Source organism: Aspergillus versicolor, assembly GCF_001890125.1.
Source record: "Aspergillus versicolor CBS 583.65 unplaced genomic scaffold ASPVEscaffold_4, whole genome shotgun sequence".
Lineage (NCBI taxonomy): Eukaryota > Fungi > Ascomycota > Eurotiomycetes > Eurotiales > Aspergillaceae > Aspergillus > Aspergillus versicolor.
This window is the reverse complement of record NW_024467527.1, coordinates 1,986,910-2,010,589: the sequence shown is the minus strand read 5'-3', so window position 1 is coordinate 2,010,589 and position 23,680 is coordinate 1,986,910. Positions and strand designations below refer to the sequence as shown.

The window sequence follows — 23,680 nt, the reverse complement described above, 5'->3', positions numbered from 1 at the left end:
TTGTGATAGTGAAGAGTGTAATCTTCCTGACAGCCCCTCGTTCACACGGGATAAATTGGCCTGGACTAAGCCTGTTCTGGTAGTTATGAACGATAATTGAAATATACCTATGAATTGTGCATAAAAATAAATCTATATCCAATAACACTCGTCAATCACACCATATCACAGCATTAATCTTCAGTGACCGCGCTGCCTTCAAGGTACAGGCAAAGCAAGGGCTTTCAGGTGTCCGAATAACTGCATTCATGCCACGGAAAGCGCATACAGCACGAGCCATAGTCTCAGCCCCATTACCGGTAGCATTGATAACCAGCATGTCAGCGGTACGAGCGTCACCAAACACATCGTCATCTAGAAGCTTGTCTGGAGTCCAGCTCTTTGCTGGGTTTATTTCCAGCTCGCTGACATGAATAGGGTGTCCTGCGGGATCAGATGGCTGGCATCGAGGAGGAACGACAAAGACCGGGGTAGTCCGTAAAGGGATCTCAACCATGGTCGATTCATTCACCTCGAATATAATTCTCGCTGAAAGTTCAGCGGCTTGTCCTTCCCCGGCGGACTTGATGTGGACAGTCTTCAGAGTGTATTGACTCGTATCTCGGACTGGACGCTCAGGTGTAGTCCATTTCCCAGGGTCCTCGCTGTCGACTATATAAGAAGCTGTATCTTCATTGTCGAGGTATTCCGATAGTTCATCGCTGCTCTGTAGCTCTGGTGCCACACGCTCTCCATCTACATACACCCATCCGGTCGTCCTGCCACTCTGAGTCACCGTTTCTACGTCCAACATGACGGAAGAGCAGGGACCTATCCAGCCAGCCAGCGATCCTATGCCTGATATGCCACCCAAGACGCGGCCCATCACTGTATGTATCGGCCAATAGGAGATATCTCCCAGGACCAGACCATGGCTGGCGCTTGGTGGGATACCGAGAGAAAGAGACGGGGTACATAGGACCAAGCAGGACATCACATTGTATGCAAAGAACCTCCCTGGTAGCACCAGACCATACAACCAATCGTGGATAATGGCCGGAAGGTTCTCTTCTGCTCCACTGTGAAGGCGTGCGTAGGTGCCCTCAATCCGTTGCGTAACTTCATCAACATGCGGCCATTTGATCTTCTTCGCAAACGCTACCAGTCCTTCCTCTTGACGTTCATATACGTTGGAATGGGACTTCATCACTCCGTCCACAAAGTCATAGTTCCAGTCCTTTATATCCCTCATAGCTTCGTGCTGCTCTACTTTGTCATCCAGGCGTGTTGCGCCGAGAAACTCGTCCACAAGGGCTACTCGCGCTTCCACGACCTTACTCTTTAGGTATTTCTTGTCTTCGTCGCTTGTTGCAACAGACTCGGCCTGTTCATAGGCTTGTAACCCTTTCTTCAACGCACCTCGTCCCATCTGTGCTTCGGCGAGGAGCTCCCAGGCCTGCCAGTCACCGGGGGCATATTGCGTCAAGTACTTGGCCTCCACTGTAAGTTCCGCGTACCGCATCTCCGAGTCCTCCTCATCTCCTACAAGTGCATCGAGCTCGGCTGTCCTGCGAAGCGCACGGCATCTTCTGTGCCGATATTCGACGTTGGCAGGATCGATAGCTATAGCCTCTTCGAGAGTTTCTGCAGCTATATCTGGCATGGTATCCGCCATGAACTTCTCGGCCATTCGAAGCAGCACTCCTGCCTCTATACGCTCCTCCGAGGAGACATCCTTGGCTGGTGGCATCGGCAGCTCGTAGCTGAACTTCAAATCGACATTCTGTCTCCACAGGCCATACACAATCAACGACGCAACAACCTGGAGCGACATCCCGTCTATTTGGTCCTGCTCATCAGACTGCGCGCTGGTACTCCTATCCAAACGCCTCGCAACCTCACCCGAGATGACCATCTGCCAAAAGAAGCCCATAATCCCCAATATCCCTTCTCCCTCTATATGAGTCCACTCCTGCGCAATAGTGAACTTTGTGGCGAAATTCTTGAAAGTATCCCCCCGATTCAGCACAGCAAGACAAACATCCAGCATCGCATCAATACTCTTCTCCCCGTCCGCAATTGCAATGGCAGAATCCCCTACAAACTGCTCGAGGTCTGCCTCGTCATAGTCCAGGTTCTCACCTAGTGGTCTTCCCTCATCTTCGTTCTGCAGCTCATGCAGTCGTCTAATCAGCTCCTTCCCTCCTGGCTCTGGGAGGTCGCCGACGTGATAAAGATAGTTCTTCTCAGAATCTCGGAGTCCAGGGCCCTGGGTCTGCTCGTAATCCCACATTTCTATCCCGTACCCTTGCACTGTTACCGTCCCGGGATGTACATGCTGGTACTCCGGGTTCGCCTCGCGGTCGAAGAACCGGACCACTTCATATTCGGGGGCGTCGCTAAGGTCACCTGGGGCTATCTTCCGTCTGACATGATGCTCTTTGATCCAGTATAACTCTATCTCATATGATCAGCAAATATAAACCAGTCACCGTTGGAATTATAATTTACCAAATGCAGGGTGCTCACACCCAGGGGATTCCTCATCCACTGTCCCTCCCTCGCCGGTAATAGAAACAGCAGCGGAGACCTTGCTGCTATCCTTGGTCGGTCCAGTCAGCGATACCTCTAGACTGCCCTTGAGTCGGGCGGCAATGTAATCTGCTCCCTCTTGCAGTGTTGACTCTCTCTCCCATGTAGTCTCGCCCCTTTTGTTTTCCTCTTCACCTTTGTCAGTATCATGCTCTTTGGTGTTATTCTTGTCGTCGGTGCCCTGTTTCTCCAAGCAAAACGACATTGTGCTGAGTGTAATACACTGATTTTCAGATAACTGTCGTCGGATTCAGGGGCAGATAGAAAGCTAGCAGGTTCCTAAGAGAAGCGATGGGAACATAATGGACCCCACTACTCTATATACCCTTTGCTTATCTTTCTATTATTCCTGTCAAAGCGGCAGCGCCTCATTAATCAAATACTTTGGGGAAATGTGTCTTGTGAGATACAATCAGCCTCGGAAGCCACTTGGACAGCGCACTAAGTCGACCGGCGTAGAATGAATACGAGATTTTGAAGCCATAAATACTCAATCGGTCTTAGTCCGAGAGTGTACGAGCTAAAAATAATAATTGGAAGTGAGTTAAACGAGCCTGTTAATTGCGGCTGAGTCGCTGGTCTCATGATGGACGCTCAGTTAAAAGCCAAGCATTGCACTGGCTCAGGAGCCGACTTCAGCAAAAACCACCCTCTTCTGTCCCCCAACTTCAAGCAGTATCGGTATAGCAACGATAAGATACCTCGTGGTAGAATATCGAACATCGATAGGCGGACCCTTCACGGCTGCGGCCCGCAAGTGTGGAGCCGATCGTCAAGGTCGCATAGGGCTGGAATGTGCATCCATGGATGCTGGAATGAGTATCCAACCAGGACCTTCCTGTATGTTACACAAGCCATGACATTGTGGGTTGAAATTCGAATGCGGAATTTGACGAGTAGTTGTACAATTTTCTCATTCAGAGTATGACGCAGACCGCTGTCACGGTTGACCTCTTCCTGTTGTGGCATATGCTATCCTGGACAGTAATTATAACGCAAACTTTTGATCACCACTTGGCTTTTAGGGTTGGTACAGGTGGGCCCTGGAAAGCAACTCTCTCATCCGGCTGTGCCCCAATAGCCCTGACGTACTCAAGATACTTTTTCAGCTCTTCGGGGTCTCTGGCCCCCACGGTTATGGCAGCATGGCTCAGGCCGCTTGACTCCTCATAGAACCATCCAGTCACGACCAGACTACCTTTGCGCATATCATCCGCAAGCCTCGCCTCAAAAACATCTCGCGAGCACTTGAACTCTGATTTAATCCCAGCAGCCTCGTAAAGGCCTCGCCTGGTAAAATGCCCTCTAAGAGGCCCCAGGTGGAACGAACCGGTCACACGGACGTTGAGGTCGATAATCAAGTGCTCCCCGGAGCGCTCGTCAGTAATAATGTCCACACCAGCAGGGCCATAGTACCCCTTGCCGTGTAGAAACGCTGCCACCTTCTCCATAATTGGAGAAAATGTGGCTCTGAAATGCTCCTGCTGCTTGTACGCGATAGTCGCGCCACACCAGTATCCATGTTCATCAAACAGCTGCCCGCTACAAGCGTTGAAATGAGCGTGTCCGGTCTTTGAAACGAAAAACGTCAGCCCCACAGACGGTCCAGGGATGAAGTCCTGAAGGACAATAGAGCACGGGTATAAGTGATAATTAGATTCATTAAGCTCATTCAGCATTTCGCCTAGTTTTGCTGTGAGCACAGTCTTCACTTCGTTCCTTTCGGCTTCCGTGGCGATCGCAAAGACACCGCAGCCACCAGCCGACTGTGGAAGCTTAATAATGAAGGGCAGTTGACGCTTTTCAATCGAGTCTACCATTCGTGATACCTCGTGTGCCAAAAGAGCCGGGTCATCTGGGTTGGTCAGGCAGGTGTCGATCACCTCGGACCGGGGCGTTGGCAAGGCAGACAGAGCCAGCCCACGCTTCGATAAGATCTCATAATGGGTTTCGGGGTTAATGAGATGGGGAAGATTCGAAAGACAGTCCGTTGGTATTTGGACGGAAATCTGCGCGCCGGCATCCAAGCGTATGCCCTTCAAGTCGTTTGCAAACGTTACACTCGGCTGTTGCTCGCGTGGTAAATGCGAGTATGTCCGATGGAAGTCGACGTGGTGCGGCGCTTCCCCGTCTCTGACCTGTTGGCACATTCTATCGTCTGCTTCTGTTTCCTTATGGTGTGAATCAAAATCCAGAACCACAACTGGCATCTGGCCGGCGGAAAATGCCGTCCGCTGCGGATACAGGCTCCCTCCAATGGACGACGTTCCTTCTTTCTCATCTTCCGGCGCTTTATGTCCATAGACGAATTTTGTTAGTGAGCCGTCGGGGTTATATGTAAAGTTCGGCAGATAATAAATGAGCACTAGATTCGGGTCGTCTTCATTGTTTTCCGAGTAGAGGTCTCGCAGGGTGTAGTCGAGGGTGACAGTGCTTGTGGCAGCCATTTTGCTTGGTTTGTGAGTACTGCAAATGATTTCGAACGAACAGCTACATAGCACTTATAGAATGGATCTTTAATTACATCCATGGTTGCCGGTGGAGCTGTCCGTTTCCGGGTGTAGATCAATGTGACGCTGCGGGACATGCCGAAGATTCCGTGCACCACCGATGACAAAAACATCTAGAACTGGCTCTTCAACCTGAATCAGTGCTGCTCCACTTGCGCCTCCCTATGAACAAAGATGTGGTTAGGTTACCATAGACTTCCGGGTCTGCATTGCAGCTTTGATGCGGGCAATCGATGAACTCACCACCTCCATGGGAGTATAGATATAATAATATCAATCCGAGATCAGAAAGCGGCGGCTCTAGTCTGATTAGACATATATTCCCTCTATATACTTTCTAGATGGAACTTTGGCACTCGGCAGTTGAATCCTGAAAGAAGCAAAAACTTACGCATTTTCAGTGCGTAGGAGCATCTCAAACCGTTCAATGACCCTGTATTGTTCTTGGGCTGTAATTCCCATACCCTCCGTATAGTATGAACCATCTCTGAGACGCGCATAAACAAGATCTCTTCGATCCTTTGATGTAATCGCCGTCTCAATGCTCTTGGTTATCCCATGCATTGGGTAGGCCACCAATCCTACTCCAGCTGCATAACAAATATGTCAGTGCTGGGTTGGCATGGGCAAAGCGTACGATTACGTACCTGAAGGGGCCTTTGTGGCCAGTCCAATCGTCCCTCTCATCAATCCCTTGGCTGCCCCAGTCACCCCCTGCTCTTTAGCACCCTTGACAGGGTGCGTCAAGAGCCCCGAAAAGCCATCGCTCATACCATCAACAAAATTCCTGCCACCAAACATAGCCCCGGATTTCCAATCTTTAACCGTGCCGTATTCCCTTGGCTGTTCCCCGTATAGTTTAGGCACCTGTCGGAAACCTTCGGCTGCCGCATGGGGAATGTCCACCATCACTCCTTTGAAATACGTGGCAGTGAATTTCCCAAATCCTTTCATTGTCGCGGAAGTCATATTCCCTGCTGTAGCTAATGACCTGGTGGTCTGGTTACTGCTATGCTCCGAAACATCCGTTCTGCGAGTCTGGATGTGTAAGTCACCTGCTTCAGGGCTCCGTGAGTAGTTGCCTGAAGCCCTGGTTGTAGGCACAGACTGTGAGCGCACCCTCCCTTCTTCTCCTGATGGCCTTCGTGAGCGAGTACGTCTGTATTCCTTGTAGGGATTGTATATCATCTGCCCTGTGGAGAGTAACATGTTGGATCCGGTTGCGAGAGAGGCAGATAAAACACCTGTTAATGGATCCCAGCGGCGGTTCTCAATGAAAATAGGGTTGGTTTCGTAACTAGGCGATAACATCAGTTGGGGAGTTTCAGTAAAGAAGGTGACAAAAGCAAATCCCTTGCGTACCACTGAAGTTGTTTCTCCTCTATCTTCATATTCTCCACCAATATATTGGCTGCTGCTTTCGATAAGTTGAACTTACGCTTGCCCTTTCGGAATGTCCAAACCGCTGCTTGGTTGGGCATCACACTGCATCTCATCTTATCTAAAGGTAGATGAGTGTAGAATGATTCCACGGCTGCCGTCACGCCACGCTCTGTCTGCATTCTTTCTGCAATATTTCCGGCAGCAGCCCTGGCCTTAGAGGTGAAGCAGAATTCAATGGAGGCTGCCAGATCCTGGCTTGTGAGTGACGCATAAGGTAGCGGGCTAGGACCAGCACCAGATCTGGCAATTATATGGCCCCAAAAGGGTTGGCTGAAAGAAGAGGTAAGTATTAATACAGACTTAGCACAGGGTAGTGTGAGCCAACACTTACTCTCCAAAGAACGGCACTACGACAGTTGGTCGTCCATTTCTCAGACCGCAGGCGGTTGTCCCTGCACCACCATGGTGGACAACAGCAGCCACATGCTGGAATAACCACTCATGTGGACAGTCATCTATATAACATATATTCCTGTCGGTGTTTCCGGACATTCCGCTCCATCCTCTAGATATGATAGCACGGACTCCAGCCATCGAGACTGCTTCAAGGACCGTGTCGATAAGTCTCTGAGGATTGTCGGCCACAATGCTGCCAAAGCCAATGTAGATCGGAGAGGGACCAGAGTTCAAGAATTCTTCCAGTTCAGCTGGCGGGTTATATGCCTGGGCTTCTCTGAAGAAAAATCCACAGACATCTGAAAATGTCAGTGCCGCGTGGCAAAGCTTGCTGGTAAAGTATGTGCATACCAATATGAGATGGCCAGTCCTCGGCCTTTGGCATCAGTGCAGGGGACCAACAGTAGGTGAAAGGAATCTTTAAGGCTTCAGCCAAGCGAGGCCCTTGCGTTGCAGGGATAGGCCCCAAGCCTATCGAAACGCGCCATCGATTAATAACATCGCCTAGGCTATTTGATGGTCAGCTCTCCAAGCTTAAACAACATAGGAGGGATGGTTTTAGTACCCTTGCCAGGTCAACACCTCCACCACTCCATATGAAACCCAATTTGCCGTGGTGGGATTCATTGATGATGGACTCAAGTTCGCAAGCGGGTGTGGAAAAGCCTTGGTACTGCTCCATGGCATGGTAAACATTAAGTGAACAGGGATGCCCAGTGCCTGCGCACAGTGAATATGGGCGAAGCTAGGCGGGTTAGCAATGATTGCATCTGCCACAAAAGGACATTGTATTAGGGGATCATCATCAACACAAGATCTCCAACACCCGTCAAGCATTGTCGCTACCATGCTTTGCTTCTTACGGACTTCGCCCTCGCGCAATGTCCTCATCTGCGGTATTAAGCCAGGGTTCTTGACCATGAATGCCATGAGCTGGGCCGGATCCCCGCCAATAGGGAAGAATTCCAGCCCTGATCCACGAACGAAGTCTGCAAATACATCATGTGTTGCAATACGGATTCGGTGACCATCATTCTTTAACGCAGTTCCGAGCGCAATGAACGGCTGCACGTCGCCCCTGCTTCCCACAATCTGTATAACTATATTAAGTTTGAATTGACAGGACCGGACCTGTGTGGAAGGAGTGTCGATGTAGCCGGGCGGCGGACTCTGAAGATCCTCTTGTTGGAAGTCGATTATCTCGGCGAGTGTCCTGGCGACCTCGGATTCCAAATTGATATCGACGCGACCATTGGCTTAATTAATTGGACCTGGTTAGTTTGACTTCCATCAGGGGGAGCTGGATTCGAGCCACGCACCTTGCAAACTGCCGGCTTCTCTGGTTAATTCATCTTCCACAAAAGCTGAGTATGGCGGGGAAGCTCCCGCTGACGCGCGACCTCCCCCGGGCAGCTCCACCGATTCATCACTACGATGTGGGGGATATGTCATGTTAACATCGGATGTATGGAGTAGACATGGTTTGAAACCAGAGAGCGACCGTGCCAATTTAAGTAGGGCCTGGAAGTAACCTGTATTCGTCACAGGGAAGAGAGGACCCTCCACGGGGAAACAGCAAATCGTCAAGTGGATACATGACCTCAACCCTGATAGATCTGCATAATTAAGGCAGCAAATGGTGGCTGAGGCAGGCAGAACATTTCTGGCGCTTCATACTTCGACATACAATACAAATACGGAGTTCGCCATCACAGCGAAGGCAGCGTAATAGATAAGCCATCCAAAAATTAAACGGGCGGATACTTGCAAATTGGTTTCTGTATAATTGCAAAACATTATCCTGAGATTCGCCGGGGTTATAGATGTTGTGTTCCTTAAAAAATAAAGTTATAGTGCGACCATGACGGTTATATATATTGCTGTTAACCTTCATGATAGTTAGCAAATATCGGGGATGTTTTTATCGGTTAATATTGCGCGATCAGGGCTGCCAAAATATCGACAACAAAGCATTTTACTCTAATTGAATCTTGATCATGTTTGTTAATTGATGTTATGGTCCAGAATTGCAGAGATGCGTTGAAACCTCAGAAACCAGGCACCCTTCCATGGTAACACACTAACCATGTAAAGCTAGCTGCATCAGGTGATCCGATCCGATAAACAAATTGGGGCGCAACGCAACCGCCGTGGGTGCCTGCAGTTCAACCTTGACGCCGCAACAAGGCTGATTTCTGCCCAGTTCTTATCCTAACTGTTGTATAAATCCCAAAAAGTATCTTGCACCTTCCAGCCTTTCAACATAATCTTTCTTGCTACCAAAACACGCAACATGGTTGGAAACACTGATTCATTGAGCCCGGACAATGTGGTGGGGCTCGCCGCCCAAGCTCTCCGGCCAGACGCCAGCTCCGACTTCAGCCTCAACACTCCATACGAGGCCGTTGCTCTCATCGGCCACGCTTCTCTGGTCGCCGTCGGTTTCAGATTAGTTGGTCTCGGTGAAGACCATACGATACGTGTGTACCGCAGATATCCTGTTGAGACTGCTGCTAACACCTGGTTTATTTTATAGAAGGAACACCTGAAAACCCCTCCCTTCCCGCAGAATGGAACGCCACTTCAACCACCTCTTTTCGCTATGCACACTCCCAGTCGTCCATGCAATACCTGCTTAAAATCAGCCGTCTTGGAAACAATGCTGTTGTGTTTGCATTAGCTCTGGGTGATGATCGGACAACTTCTTTCGATGTACCGGTTAGAGACTATGTCTCCGAATCCGCTTTACCACTTTCTTCGTCTGCAGACCTCGCAACCTCCCTGAGGGAGGTATTCATCTCAGGCTCTCGCCTAACAGATCTAATTGCGCTGTTCAAGATCAATGTGATCCAGAGACTTGCACCCGGCCTGTACAAGGAGGGTCAGGAAACGACTGCACAAGCCTCCGACAGGCGACCAGAAAGAGACCAGCAGCCTGAAGCTGCCCCGAGACGCGATCCACTGAGAGATGATTTATACCCACCTGCAAGGCCATACCCGTTTAATGATCCCCTTGCAATACCCCCTCGTAGACCGGGGCCCCCTGGAGATATTACCCCTCCTGGCTTCGAGGATGAATTCGAGCTTCAGCGACCCGCTCGCGGATTAATGGGTCCGGGCGGAAGACATCCGCTAAACATCGGAGAGCGAGACTTGTATCCTCCTGGTCTGGGGCCAAATGACCCTATCCGGGGGGGCATTGGCCCAGGATTGACTCCCGGGGGTGGTGGCATGCATCCTACGTTTGACGATCCCCTTTTCGGAGGACCTCCAGGCCCCGGTGGTTACGACCCCCAGGCCCCCCCGGGAGCACGATATGATCCAGTAGGACCTGGGGATGGGCCACCATTTGGGCAAGGACTCGGTCGGGGCCGGGGTGGTGGCCGCGGGGGACCAGGATCTGGGGGATTTGGCGGATTTGGTGGTGGCTTTGGCGGTGACATCATTTAAGAGCGACCGACCTTGAAAATCGCAGATTCAGAGACGAATGTTATGATTCAGTTAAGGAGTTTATGAAATAGCAAATAATTGCACATAATGGGAAATTTGCAAGAATTACAAGTAGTGAATGACAGTGCCCAACATTGCAACACATGCGCGCAGAGATCCCCACCATTTGGGAGTGTGGCTTTGCTGTGGCGCACGGGCGGCCACACCTCGCCTCATCCACTGTGCCAGCAAACCTGCTCTCTTCCTTGTCCTCGACATCTCCCATCGCCATCCCACCGTCCAACAAAACCGTTTCTTCCCTCCAATAGACTTCTATCTCGTCCTAATTGGTTTTTTCGGTTCCCTGCTCGCTCGCCCCCTCACGCCGCCAACACATCTGATCGCCGCCCTCACGAGACCCTTTCTTCGCCTAGCTATCCCACCCCTCCTCGGCAGCCGCTTCCTTGGTTCTCTTCCGCCCGCCAGCTGCCTCGTCTCTCACCACAATGGATAATAATATGGAGATTGACGCGGCGCGTTCCCCAGAGCCACACCACCTTTCGCCGACGACCGACCCTGGGTCGATTCCTACCCTCGATGGCTGGATTGAGAATTTGATGACTTGCAAACAACTCGCGGAGGAGGATGTGCGGCGGTTGTGTGATAGGGTGTGTTTCCCTGCGGGCGGATTCTGACCAATGCCTTGGATTACTGGAATTCTAACCGAGTGTCTGCTGTAGGCGCGAGAGGTGTTGCAGGACGAGTCCAACGTCCAACCTGTGGTATGTGCTGTGTTTTGATTTTCCTTCGACGCATTGTGGGCCGCTACTTGCATGGAGGGCCATTCAATCGACTCAGTGAATTGATATGGGTTTGCAGAAATGTCCGGTAACCGTGTGCGGTGATATTCACGGCCAATTCCACGATCTCATGGAGCTCTTCCGCATTGGAGGACCCAACCCAGACACGAATTACCTATTCATGGGTGCGTTCCCCAATATCGTCCGATTTCGGGTTCCCTGCCATCTCTCACTCCCTCAGGCTGACCGCTTCAAGGTGACTACGTCGACCGTGGATACTACTCCGTCGAGACCGTCACACTCCTTGTTTGTTTGAAAATTCGTTACCCTCAGCGTATCACCATCCTCCGTGGAAACCACGAGTCCCGCCAGATCACACAAGTGTACGGTTTCTACGATGAATGTCTGCGGAAATACGGCAATGCCAATGTGTGGAAATACTTTACCGACCTTTTCGACTACCTCCCCCTCACTGCCCTCATCGAGAACCAGATTTTCTGTCTCCACGGTGGTCTGAGTCCTTCCATCGACACTCTGGATAACATTCGATCCCTAGACCGAATCCAGGAGGTTCCCCACGAAGGACCCATGTGTGATCTGCTCTGGAGTGATCCTGACGACCGATGCGGTTGGGGAATTTCTCCCCGTGGTGCTGGATACACCTTCGGGCAGGATATCTCAGAGGCGTTTAATCACAATAATGGCTTGACTCTGGTTGCACGAGCTCACCAGCTGGTTATGGAGGGATATAACTGGTCACAGGACCGGAACGTAGTCACGATCTTCTCAGGTAAGATTTTTTTTTGTGCGCGCCAGCTGGCAGGTCGCTAACTTTCTTTCTAGCCCCTAATTACTGCTACCGCTGCGGTAACCAAGCCGCTATCATGGAAATTGATGAGCACCTGAAGTATACTTTGTACGTGACACTGCCCACAGATGTATATTTTTTTTTTTTTTTTCACTTCTGCTAACACTGCTATTTCTTTCCAGCTTACAATTCGATCCTTGCCCACGCGCAGGAGAGCCGATGGTCTCGAGACGCACCCCAGACTACTTCCTGTGATGTTATAGTGATAGATTTCTTTTCTCACCGTGCAAAGCTGAGGCTCGCCGCCCTTCGACAGGGCGCGTGGGAGGTCGGAACGAGCAGACGCCGGAATGCTCTGCCTACATAATCACATGTCCGCCTGTCGCTGTGTTGATACCATTCATGAAAATAAGACATGTTCAGACTAAAGATCAATACGAATTCTCTGCGTGATTTGGTCGGTCGGTTCAGATTGTAGATCTGTAGAGCGAAACTATATTGAAATTATTCAGTAACATATCCATTCCAGCCGTACCTGGATGCTTGATCGATACCAAGGTGGGATCAACAACTTCGGCTAAGGAACATAATACTCCGGGAAACAGTAGTAGCGCGCATTGGTCCTATATACAGAAAAGAAAACCTGCTAGCTAAAGCCCAATAAACTTAACCAGAAGACAAGAATTTTTGTTTTCTAAAAATCAAACCCTCAAACCCTTCGCCTTCTTCGCCAGAATCTCCTCTACCTCCTTCGCATGACTACTAAAGTTATCCACAAGGCTATCCCACATCTTCGGCTCATGTTCGTGCCTCTTCGCGCTATTCCACGCATAATCCGTGATTGTGAACGGGCGGGACGACTCAAACATAAACGCGATCGAACCCTGCGAGATCTGGGACACTGGTGGTGATGTCTCGGTTGCGGCTTTGAACTCCTCGTAGGCGACGCCGTGGGGAACCACTTTTCAGGCGAACACACCAAGCGTTAGACAAGGGATTAAAGAAGAAGGGAAAAGGGAGGTTGAATGGTTTGCTTACTTCCGCATTCGAAAGAGATACTTCCGGGCTTGAACTCGTCTGAGCGGCCGCCGTATTCGCCGTAGACCAGACCCATTAGTTCTGAGGCGGCGTTGCGGTGGTAGTATGGTGGGCGGTAGGTGTCTATTTATGAGGGTTAGAACGCGAGTGATTCAGGATTGAAAGTGCTGGAATACGTACGTGATGCGACGTCCCAGCGAGGAGAGAAGATGAGGACGTCAGCGAGAGGAGCGGCAAGGTCGCGAGACTTTGCAGTAAGGATGCAGAAGATGGAGGGGTCGATGTGGTCGACTGAAATGGAACCAACATTGACAAACTTGGTCATGTCATATTTGTACGGGACCTGGAGTTGTTAGTGGCGAGGTAGCTTAGGGGATAAAAGAGCTCTTACGTAGTTACCGTGCCAGGCGACAACATCAAACGGGCTGTGTTGTTGCGTGCTCTTGAAGAACTTTCCTCCTAGCTTGTAGATGATCTCCCAGGGCTCCTTGACAACTTCATATTGGGCAGTTGGATATAAAAAGTCACGGGCATTGGCAAGACCATTGGCTCCTAGCGGGCCAAGTTCTGGAAGTTCGAATTGGGAGCCCCAGATTTCAAGAATATAGCCACGAGACGGTCCATCTGGTAGTTCCACACGGAAACGAAGACCGCGCTGGATGATGACAATCTCGCCTGGTTGGACGTAAAGGGGACCGAACTCGGTCTGGATGTCGAGAGCACCCTGTTGGGGAACTATGAGGAATTCGCCATCAGAGTTTACGAATGCCCTTTTGGTCATGCTCTTGTTCGCAGTGTACACATGCGTGGCGATACCCTCTCGCAGCGTTGAATCACCAGACCCAGCGACGGTCTTGAGTCCGGAGATGAAATCGGTCTCAGACTCTTCGATATCGAAAGGATGCCATGCAAGCTGGGTAGGAGAGACGTGGATGCGGGGGTTTAGTGGTAGAAAGCTGCACTCGGTGTCTTTGTTGTCAGGGAGTTCAGTCTAATCTATGTTAGTTGAATGTTGTGCCCGTGGATAAACCAACGTACGAATCCTTGGTGGGCAACAGCTGGACGAGCGCGGTAGAGCCAAGCCTTCTTGTTGCAGTGTCTAGGCGCAACAAATGCAGTTGCGGTAACTTGCTCTGCGTACAGGCCGAAGCGAACGTTTCGAGGGCTGTTCTGGCCATGTGGAATGGTGCCGGGAACAGCCTCGGACTCAAATCTGTTGACTGCGTTAGGCGGTTGAATTCTCACGCAGTAACTATTGAACATACGAGTTGCCGAAGCCAGATTGATACTGTAATGGATTAGCATATTATCTGCAGTAAATAAAGATAGGACAAACCTCATAAGGGTCATTCCTCCTCGTCTTGAACGAAGGAATTGTGGCATCCCTCTGTGTCTCGGCCCAGTGGAATATGTTCTGATATTCCTTTGGATCCGTAAGCGTGCCGTTTGAACCCATTGTGGCGGTAGAACGAATAAAATTGACAATAAGCGAATAGATGTGAAGTCAAGTGTTGTTAGAGAATCACAAGCCCAGAGCACTCGTCGACGGGTCAGAATCCCTCATATACTTCAGGCAGTGGGGTCAAATTCGACAAGGAAGGAAGGGCCTCATCGCTTGATCACTCGGTAACCAGAAGAAACTCCCCAGTTGGGGTGCTACTGGCCGACACCGTGGTCTAGCATGTAACACGATCTTCCCCCACATGGCAACCCATAGCATGGTGTGAGACAGCTGAGGAATCCCCCTTCTTCCCCGGAGAAGTCGCCATCCGGTACACCGGGGAGGAGTTTAAATGCCGAAGTGGATCCGGAAAATCAGCCTGCAAGTGGAGTCGTCCAAGGACGGATGGCGCATTCGGAGGATAGCTTTAGCAGCTCGAGCTGTTTGACCCCACATGAGTCAGGTCTGAGTAACAGTGGGCGGCTTATAAATGTGGAGGGTTGGAATGAAGACGGAAGTTACCTGGCTGGGGGATTTGCCGACTCACTGAGAGTAGCTCTTAGTCAATGGTTGGTAATGTGGGGTGATGGAAGAGGAAGGGGAATATGAAGTGAAAGTGGAATTGACGATGGATGGGATAATATCGGTTGCATGGTCACATGTCATTACCTCTACCGACGTGAGCAAACTCAGAATCGTAGGCCATCTATATTGAATTGTTTGTATTATATGATCTAATTTAGCAAACTGATCCTGCCTGCTGTCAAGGCAAAGACAATTGGCAAATACACCCCAATACCGGCCTCCTTCAAGGTCTTGAGGTGCTCAACTCGGCGTCGTGCAGCAAACTGGGCCTCAGAAATCTCCTTGCATTCGCCAACAGGCCCATAGGCAAAGCGCTTCTCAATTGACCAAGGGCTATCGCCAGCTACAAATTGTATCCAGCGGCTTCTCATTTCATGACCAACCGCATCCGCAACAGGATTGAAGGATAGATCTAGACCTCCGAACAAGAAGAGTAGATCGACGGCGTGGTGTGAACGGCTGGACGCTTGCCATGGGTTGGGCTGGTCAACGACGTATTTGTAAACACGCTTGCCAGCGGCCTTTAACTTGTCGGAGATGACTTCGACAGGGAGAGTATATCGTGCGTCGTTCACAAGATCTAATGCGCCGAGTTTGCAGGCTGTCGGGCGATCAGGGACGACATGGTACATCTTCCGCAGGGTTGTACCCCATGTTTTATCTTGTTCGAAAGCGGCGGCAATAGTATCTCCATCGAAGGTTTCGATTCCGTTTCTCCAAATAACAGACTTGTATGGTTAGTACCAGGAGTGTGAATAGTAGAAAGTAAACACACCTCATACTCAGTATCGCCTATCATGATCTCGTCCGCCTGCTCGATTCTCGTCTCCCAGCCCTTCAGTTCGTCGTCTTCCTGCATCCACATGGCGTTGACATTGCTTTCCTTCAGCGCCCGCAGGAGAGCCGGAACCGAAGCTTTGCGGAGGGATGATTCGCCATATTCTTGGACCTTTCCTTCCAGCGATTTGATAAGTCCGTTTCCTCGCTCAACAGGTAAAGGTGACGACAAGTACAATGATCCCGACGCGAGAACTGCCCTCTTCACAGGTGGACCAGTGATCAAGTGAGCATGAACGTAAATAGCCCCTGCACTTTCACCAGACAAAGTAATATTATCCTAAGCCGCGTCAATTAGTCCAAGTTCAAATGTACAGGGAATCCTAACGTACCGGGTTCCCACCAAATCCGCTAATGTTCTTTTTAACCCAGTCAAGGCCTAATCGCTGATCCTTCAGAGCCAGGTTTGTCTCACCACCATCACCAAAACTGAAGATATTGAGGCGGTAATTTATCGCAACAAAAATGAACGGTTGGCCGGCTTTTATGGAGTCCGCAACAAGCTTTGTTGGATCTGTACGTTGTTAGTTTTGATACAACGCATTGCCAGTTGTATCGTACCGCAGATCTTCGACGCCGCAGAGCAGAATGTCACGACTTGTGAACCCCCTAGTACGAAGTCAGTCCAATTGACTCTCACTATACCAACCCTGCGCTTCGCGTACCATGTATCCAAACCAGCACAGGAAGATTCCCCTTGTTCTTGGAATCAGGAGGGCAAGTTATATCAACAGTCAAGCACTCAAATTCATCTTCCGGCTCTTGCTCAATCACAAAGTCTTCAGGAATGCGCAGGAGGTGTCGAACATCGATATCAACCTGGGGACATCGCGGCCTGCGCACAAAGCAAAAATTAGAAACATCAACCCGTGCGGTCAGAGGTAAGAACATACGCAAACCGAGAGCTATCGACAACGCGCCCACCAAAGCCATTTACAGGCTGTGCGCGTTCAAACCGCCCCGGGATACTAGCATACTTGATACCTCTGAAATTATTGACAGAGCTACCATCGCATTGCGTTTCAATACCGGTGAACGTCGCGTTGAGGGAATCGTGGTGGACTTGCGGGGATGCCATTTTCCAGCTACTTTGCGAGCTTGAAAACACTCAACTGGAAGAAAGATGTATTGACAATCATCTCGTCGGCCGACTGACCGGCTTGTAGAGATGTAGACCTCCCCGAAATTTACCCCACATCGTCGTCATTTCTCATTACTCTTTTGGTCGCGGCAATACCGCAGTGTTGCTGGAACTGTGAGAAAATTGTTGACGGAGAAGGTGGTTCGTGGGGCTTGCGGAGATGTGGGCGGTGGTTGGACAACCCCCACCTACAATTCATCTCATGGGATGTCTGTGAAGGTTATCTAATCAATATTGTTCGTGGAATAAATTATATCCCTCCTTTATCCTCTTCTGTAAATATAACCTGGATCACTTGAAAGCGAACCGGAGCTGGTCAGTTCTTACCTCGTGCCCAAGTCGGCAGGTGCAGGGCCCTCCATCGTGCTTTCCTAACTGGTCTTATAATGAGGACATGTCTTAGGAAGGTGCGATTCGGCCTTCGCACTTTCCTTAAATATTATTATTGAATTAGGAAGCTGCGATCCAGAGAGTCCTGGATAGGAAGGGGCACCGGTCGTAGTTGCCTAAGATGAACGGTATCGGATTTAACGGGGCTGTCACAGTATCGCTCAAGAGTAGGTCGTTGCTATAGACATGGACATTTCTGTTATATGGGATTTTTTCTCTATGACCACAGTTATGCGCAGCCAGTGAATGATCCAATATCCACGATTATTACAAGCAAACCATTCCTTACCTGTCACTATTTGCTAAACGCCATACCATCTGGTACCTCCTTCCACTGGCGACTCTCCTTGTCCAGCATCGTCTCCTCACACTCAGCCCACCCAGTACGAATCATGGCCTCCTTTGCTGGTGACCTCGGTTTGATGTCTACATCAAACGGCGCAGGCTGCACCGTGATTCCGCCAACGATGTCATCAATATCAGGAGTCACCGGCTTCCCATCAGCATCTAGAGGTTTACTTAAGTTAAACGCCCACAAAATACCTGACATGGCCAGGAACAGTGAGCGCTCGGCGATATGGATACCCTGACAGAACCGTCGGCCGGCACCGAATGCGAAATTGCCACGTTTGCTCACATCAGGGTCTGTGGCGGCGTCGTATTCGCTCCGGGGGTCGTTGACGAACCGGCTTGGATCGAATGTGCGTGGGTTTGGATGGCGCTTTTCGTCCATGTGGATTGTCCTGGTAGATATGGGTAAGCAGATAAGCAAGTAAGCACCCTGGATTTGGAAGACACACCAGACGTTAGCAATAACCGTAGCCCCGGCTGGAATGCGATAGCCCATGTAATTATCATCTTTTATAGTAGCATGTGGAACCCCCATAATGATAGTCGGCATCCACCGCAGCGCCTCCTTCACGCAGGCCCGAATATAGGGCAGATTGGGCTCGTCGTCCATGGTTGGAAGCCGGTCTGGTCCGACAACACGATCAATTTCTTCCTGAGCCTTTGCCTGCACGTCAGGGAATACCATCATCGCCAGTACAAAGGCAAAAATAGTGGCTCTTGTCGTGTCGGATCCTGCCTCCAGTAACGCGCCGCAGACGTAGGCGGCCTGAGGGTCGGAGAAGCCCTCGGTCTGTTGGGCTTTGAGGAGTTCAGCGCAGAAGCAGGGCTTTGCCGTACCAGCGAGAACCTCCCTCTTCGCATCGAGCCAGATATCGGTGTATAACTTTTTTTCTTTTTTGTGAAGCTCCTCGGCGTACTTATAGCCAGGGACTAGGAACTTGGGGAGCTTGCGTAGCAGTGGATAAAGATCTAGGACCTGGGCATTTGCGTTCCCAACAAGGTCACACCATTTCTCAAAGCCCTTAACAATGGCAGCATGATATTAGCTGGTTATTCATGAATACTCGCGAGGAATATATGTGCTGACCTTGATAACTTGCTGCAACTTCGGGTCATGAATGCTCTCATTCCGCCAGCCGTAAACAATCTGAGTCGTGAGCGAGTAGGAGTATCGCCAGAGATGATTAGCATATTCCTTAGGCTCATCTAGGAGCCCCAAAAGCATCATTTGTCTTTCCAACATTTGATACGGCACATACGCTTTCGCCGCTCGGATATTGAGGATGCTGTGGATGGCCTTGTGCATCATTCGCCAGGTCGCGCCGTACGGCTATAATTCCGTGTTAATTCATTTACCGCATAGGATTTGGGGAATGGGAATCAGTATGAGTGGAAATGAGTACCATGAAAACGAGCCTCAGTCCCCCACTAGCAATGTCCATGCCAACATATAACTCCGGCCTTGACGAGTAATTGACGCCACGCTTGTCTAGGAGGTCTTTGATCGCGGTGTCGCTCGAAAGGATAATGTATGTCTTTGTACCAAGAACAAGTGAGTAGACTGGACTGTTTGACGCGTTAAACAGGAAATCCATAAACAATTCGTTTGCCATTTTTTATTTCTTGAACGTACCCATATTCTTGTGCCCATTTTTGGAATTGGCGGTGCGGATATTCAGTGGGCATCTAGACCAGGAAGTCAATCAATTGTCCCACTCTCTCGGGAAGTATTAGAAGCAGTAACACACCAAGTGTAAATTCCCAATCAGTGGCAGCGTTGGTGGACCTGGAGGGTAATCTGGCGGCCGTTGGCCCACAGTGAAAAGGCAGAGCAGAAGATATCCCACGGCGGCGGTAGCAGCTGATACAACACAAGCAAAGACCAGATTCGCCATGATCCAGAGCCTGGGCGAGAGTGAGACAAGAGGTGTGGGAATATTTTCGGAAATGATTCAGGAATGCTGAGGAAGATAAGAGGGGTGGATTTATTATCGAGCTGTTGATTCGTAATTTAGTGCAGACGCATCCCCTTGACAGCTGCCGCGCCGTTGTTGCCATTGTGCATTAGAGCTACCCCGCCACGTCATTACAAGGTCCTTTACTGGCGTATGAGGTAGACTAATGCAGAATGTCATGGCTCGAAGTGGTTTGGGGTTATACTAGTAAGGTTCGGGCCACCCCTAATGCAGCTCCTTCGAATGGAATCCAGGCCCCTGATGGATTGCGGTGTGGGACCGCTAACAGTCTTGTTTCACGTATTCTTAAGCTGATGAAACCAGCAAAAAGTACTGGGGAGTTTCTGGGAAGCAGAAGTAAAGCGTGCTAGATTCCAAAACTTGCATTGATGTAGATATAGTTCCCTTCAGTATTATACATCAGCCACAACAATCCTCCGCCATAACTTTTCAAATATGCGTTCGCTAGTATATAACAGGGTCACCCAAGGTAGCTAACTGGTTTAAATGTATCTCCCTTATTCTAGTAGCAGTCTCCATTCACATGTAACTCCGCGACGCAAGAACCTCCCTTACCCCTTCAGCAAACAACAAATGCGCATAACAAACATGCATTGCCGTCATGAACGATCCATACACCTGCCCACCTGTTCGGGGATTACTCCGGACATGGGAGTAAATAATTGTAACTCCCTCATCTTCACCATCTCCCGCCAGACTCTCCCTAAGTAATTCGAATCGATGTGACGCCGCCAGGCTGCGGCCTTTAGTGCGCCCTGCGTATTCCACAAAACTCCGCCCCGGTCGAGGAGTTCGAGCTGAAGAGGGGAATGTCAATTCTCGATCTTTAGCGCTGTAGGCGCTTGTGTCGACGAGATAGTATAGCCCGAATAAGCATGCACCGAGCGGTGGGAGGTGCCTTTGAGACATGCCGCTGGGACGGGAGATGTAATACGCATGTGCACATACATCTGAATGGGAACATGAATCCCCCAAATCACCAGTAGATACCCTCGCACCCATAAATACTGGATTCATCCACAATCAGCCATCTCCATTCCAAATAATAGCGTACCTAGAACAAGCATACATACCCTCATGATCAATAACCCCCTGCACGAAGGGAGCAATCCACCTCTCCGGTCCAAACACCCAGCCAGCAAAGAACCCTTTTGAAAACCTCGCCAGAATCTCCTCATCTCCTATCTCCCGCCGTGACCCGCTCAGCGGAATCCGAATAATATAGCTTTCTTCCTCGGTGGGGTTCCCCGCGGGGTCGATGACGTGCATGCCAAAGGAGCTGTCGTAGCCAGGCTCAGCGTGCCAGATAAATTCCATTGACCGGCATGGGGTTGCGAGGATTGTTAGGCATCCTACTCCCCCGCATAGGATGGCAAGGGCAATATGGGTGTGCCAGGATATGGTCATTGGGGTGGTTGTGTGATGTCTGCTTGAGGGGGCTGAGGCGATCGGAGGTCGGACCATGGTAGTTGTTCTAAGGGTTAACTTGTAGGTAGTTGCTAGTATGCCTAGTAAAATCATATAGCCATCTATTAGATATTCATTCGTAAACTACGTGGCATATTCCGAGTTGCCTCCTTTCCCTTTTATCTTTAGAACTCCCAAGCAGTTCTAGCTGGTACAAATACACATCTATTTACATGTTGTAGCTACAGCAGTAATATCTACACTCGTCCTAGCCATGACTGGCCTATAGAAATAAAATATATCTTCCATCACCTCAATTATTAGCCTCGACTTCATGCCTCTTTCGAAAACACCCACCGAAGAAAAGAAAAGCAGGCACACCCGATATCCCCGACACCAGCGCCAGAACCCACCCCATAGTCCCCCAACTAACCTTCTCGCGAAGGCATCCTGCAAGAAACGGCCCAACCAAACTCCCAGCAGAGAAAGAGGAATTTAGAAGCCCATATGCCAGCGCGATACTCCCGCCTTTACCCCAAACCGCAGGTCTTTTTGTCTCTTTCTCCTTGACGATATATGAGACCTCCACCAGGATTATGGCGAGCATTGCGGCGAGACATGTTCCTAGTAATACCAGGATCCCGCATAGTTTGACCTTATCATGAGTTGTATCGTTTCGCACGAAGCGGAGGCAAACGAGGGCCGGAACTGCCCCGATGAATGCAGCACAAGCAACGTACCGCCGGGTCCAGGGAAATCGGTCAGTGAAGCAACCGATTATCGGGTCAAAGAAGCTGGGGAAGGTTAACGGGATGAAGATGAGACCTTGGGCTGTCTGCTTCCAGCTGAACAGCTCCTCAACGAAGAGAGGAAGGACGCTGTCGCAGGAGGTAAGAATGAGACCCCAAACGAAATAAGCCCATAGTGTAATGATGAAGCGGCATGAACTGCACAGGTTGTACAACGCCGATTTCCTCTTCTTGCAGACCTTCTCGGTCTCCGCTGCCACTTCAATGGCAACGCCTCCCTCAAGTGGCGGCTTTTGAACAGAAGAGGCTTTATCTTTCGGTTCACTTTCCGGTGCAGTGTCAAGCTCACGTTCGATCCAGTCGAGATGTCTACCGCAGTCAATCTTCCCATGAGGTCCGGGTACCAGCCCACTGCCTGTCACTGGTTCGACGGATGACCGCCCCTCTCCCTCGGTGTCAAGCCATTTCGCGGCATCCCTTCGCTCTATCATTAGTAGCCGCAACACCACGTCGATGGCGATAAACCCAAATGCCACGCCGAAAACCGAATAGTACCCGCCATGTTCATAAAGTGCACCTCCGAGTAGCGGTCCACCTAAGCTCCCCAAAGTCATGCCGGTTCCGACAAAGCCTAGAACCTTTCCGAGTTCGTCCTTTTCAACTGAGTCAACGAGAAGCGCGAGGCCGACTGTCCAGACCACTGCTGCGGATGCGCCCTGGCATAGACGACCCACGATCCAGAATGCGAGATGTGTTCCTACGCAGAGGAAAGCTGTCGATGCGCCTAGGGCGAGTAAACCGATGAGTAATGGCCATCGACGGCACTGGACTCTGTCTGCTAGATAGCCAGCGAGGGCTGTAAAATTTAGAATAATTAGGTGATGTCTGCGTATATCGAGGGCTGGAGGAAGTACGTACGTGAACATGCTAGAAGTCCGCCACCATATAAACCCAGCAAAACCGACGTCCATCTTTGCGCTTTTTAGTGTCAGCATGCTGTCTTGTATCAAATGATCTGGGTGGAAGACGTACCATCCTGTTCCAATACACCTGCCCTTTCGCGCAGTGCCGTTGGAGTGACAGGCACAACCTGCCAAAGTCAGTCAGTCAAGGTTTCGACGAAGTTAATCAACTAGGGAAAGACAAACAATTCCGTAAAGAAATATGTCCTGCGCATGAATGTTAGCTATTTCAAAAACCGAAAACCGAGAGACGCGGTGGTACTACCGTAAATATCGCAAAGACGACAACGAAGACAATATAGCACTTCGACCCTCTGTACTCCACAAGCCACGGCCGTTTCACCCCGTCGTTGTTCACCGTGTTGATCGACATCGCAATAGAGGAGGCGTAGATATTATAAAGCGCCCATGACGTGAAGGAATTTTGGAAGATATACAAGGAAAAATGAGAGAATAATGTCCCACCGCGGGTGATTCATCAACTTACAGTCACAGGCCATAGGGATTATTAGACTTCAAATGAAGTGTTCATTCCTTCACTAGACCTTGGTCTGGGCCATTTCCTGGCAAGCATCCATGAAGCAGTGTTGACTGTGAACAGATGCAATGCTCTTGATTGGTTTGCGCTGTAAGCTTGTTCATCCATGGGGTCGAAGATGAGTCCGTTTGAATCGGAAGGTGCGTCATCCGTGGTGAGTGAAGACAGAGTCCAATTATGTAAACCTTCACATACTACACTTCACTCGTTCAATTCCAGCTGCTAGCTTAATGGGCATCTTAAATATCGCAACCTAGTCATGGCTTGTTTGCCACGATGTCTACCCGGCTTTACTGCGGTAGGTAAGT

At 50.1% G+C, this 23,680-nt stretch overlaps 10 protein-coding genes across 10 annotated transcripts; 2 read left to right on the top strand and 8 right to left on the bottom strand.

The window, feature by feature from the left end:
• Positions 1 to 56: 56 nt before the first annotated feature.
• Positions 57 to 3,177, bottom strand: ASPVEDRAFT_650099 (tetratricopeptide repeat protein). Its single transcript, XM_040815760.1, has 2 exons — positions 2,491 to 3,177; positions 57 to 2,436 (listed from the first exon to the last, which is right to left on the bottom strand). The coding sequence occupies exons 1-2, from the start codon at positions 2,774 to 2,776 to the stop codon at positions 152 to 154; spliced, it is 2,571 nt and encodes an 856-aa protein (XP_040667512.1). The 5' UTR covers positions 2,777 to 3,177; the 3' UTR covers positions 57 to 151.
• ASPVEDRAFT_650335 (putative solid-state culture specific protein) lies at positions 3,178 to 5,316 on the bottom strand. The gene is made up of 2 exons (XM_040815762.1): positions 5,271 to 5,316; positions 3,178 to 5,200 (listed from the first exon to the last, which is right to left on the bottom strand). The coding sequence occupies exon 2, from the start codon at positions 5,016 to 5,018 to the stop codon at positions 3,579 to 3,581; it is 1,440 nt and encodes a 479-aa protein (XP_040667511.1). The 5' UTR covers positions 5,019 to 5,200; positions 5,271 to 5,316; the 3' UTR covers positions 3,178 to 3,578.
• A 152-nt stretch (positions 5,317 to 5,468) lies between these two features.
• On the bottom strand, positions 5,469 to 8,372 carry ASPVEDRAFT_83276 (putative sterol glucosyltransferase; the record flags this gene model as incomplete). Its single annotated transcript, XM_040817348.1, has 7 exons — positions 5,469 to 5,671; positions 5,729 to 6,378; positions 6,444 to 6,794; positions 6,856 to 7,219; positions 7,272 to 7,429; positions 7,486 to 8,176; positions 8,240 to 8,372. 7 exons carry the CDS (start codon positions 8,370 to 8,372, stop codon positions 5,469 to 5,471), a joined length of 2,550 nt encoding a protein of 849 aa, XP_040667510.1.
• Positions 8,373 to 9,087: 715 nt separating this feature from the next.
• ASPVEDRAFT_41340 (proteasome inhibitor PI31 family protein) lies at positions 9,088 to 10,503 on the top strand. Its single transcript, XM_040812322.1, has 2 exons — positions 9,088 to 9,400; positions 9,457 to 10,503. Exons 1-2 carry the CDS (start codon positions 9,214 to 9,216, stop codon positions 10,368 to 10,370), a joined length of 1,101 nt encoding a protein of 366 aa, XP_040667509.1. The 5' UTR covers positions 9,088 to 9,213; the 3' UTR covers positions 10,371 to 10,503.
• A 127-nt stretch (positions 10,504 to 10,630) lies between these two features.
• ASPVEDRAFT_41338 (serine/threonine-protein phosphatase) lies at positions 10,631 to 12,410 on the top strand. Its single transcript, XM_040812321.1, has 6 exons — positions 10,631 to 11,017; positions 11,090 to 11,131; positions 11,229 to 11,334; positions 11,406 to 11,939; positions 11,993 to 12,065; positions 12,140 to 12,410. Exons 1-6 carry the CDS (start codon positions 10,856 to 10,858, stop codon positions 12,210 to 12,212), a joined length of 990 nt encoding a protein of 329 aa, XP_040667508.1. The 5' UTR covers positions 10,631 to 10,855; the 3' UTR covers positions 12,213 to 12,410.
• A 248-nt stretch (positions 12,411 to 12,658) lies between these two features.
• On the bottom strand, positions 12,659 to 14,451 carry ASPVEDRAFT_130348 (putative homogentisate 1,2-dioxygenase; the record flags this gene model as incomplete). The annotated part of the gene is made up of 7 exons (XM_040806712.1): positions 12,659 to 12,918; positions 12,996 to 13,118; positions 13,176 to 13,338; positions 13,387 to 13,986; positions 14,034 to 14,208; positions 14,261 to 14,283; positions 14,332 to 14,451. 7 exons carry the CDS (start codon positions 14,449 to 14,451, stop codon positions 12,659 to 12,661), a joined length of 1,464 nt encoding a protein of 487 aa, XP_040667507.1.
• Positions 14,452 to 15,170: 719 nt separating this feature from the next.
• ASPVEDRAFT_52630 (putative carboxylesterase) lies at positions 15,171 to 16,936 on the bottom strand (the record flags this gene model as incomplete). The annotated part of the gene is made up of 6 exons (XM_040814669.1): positions 15,171 to 15,749; positions 15,797 to 16,138; positions 16,191 to 16,372; positions 16,420 to 16,467; positions 16,524 to 16,693; positions 16,752 to 16,936. 6 exons carry the CDS (start codon positions 16,934 to 16,936, stop codon positions 15,171 to 15,173), a joined length of 1,506 nt encoding a protein of 501 aa, XP_040667506.1.
• Positions 16,937 to 17,684: 748 nt separating this feature from the next.
• ASPVEDRAFT_131175 (cytochrome P450) lies at positions 17,685 to 19,635 on the bottom strand (the record flags this gene model as incomplete). The annotated part of the gene is made up of 6 exons (XM_040806791.1): positions 17,685 to 18,132; positions 18,190 to 18,761; positions 18,828 to 19,070; positions 19,144 to 19,306; positions 19,374 to 19,426; positions 19,489 to 19,635. The coding sequence occupies 6 exons, from the start codon at positions 19,633 to 19,635 to the stop codon at positions 17,685 to 17,687; spliced, it is 1,626 nt and encodes a 541-aa protein (XP_040667505.1).
• Positions 19,636 to 20,062: 427 nt separating this feature from the next.
• On the bottom strand, positions 20,063 to 21,123 carry ASPVEDRAFT_192004 (uncharacterized protein; the record flags this gene model as incomplete). The annotated part of the gene is made up of 2 exons (XM_040809101.1): positions 20,063 to 20,723; positions 20,790 to 21,123. The coding sequence occupies 2 exons, from the start codon at positions 21,121 to 21,123 to the stop codon at positions 20,236 to 20,238; spliced, it is 822 nt and encodes a 273-aa protein (XP_040667504.1). The 3' UTR covers positions 20,063 to 20,235.
• A 313-nt stretch (positions 21,124 to 21,436) lies between these two features.
• On the bottom strand, positions 21,437 to 23,207 carry ASPVEDRAFT_887062 (MFS transporter; the record flags this gene model as incomplete). Its single annotated transcript, XM_040818390.1, has 6 exons — positions 21,437 to 22,216; positions 22,295 to 22,728; positions 22,791 to 22,850; positions 22,905 to 22,962; positions 23,021 to 23,041; positions 23,100 to 23,207. The coding sequence occupies 6 exons, from the start codon at positions 23,205 to 23,207 to the stop codon at positions 21,437 to 21,439; spliced, it is 1,461 nt and encodes a 486-aa protein (XP_040667503.1).
• Positions 23,208 to 23,680: the final 473 nt, after the last annotated feature.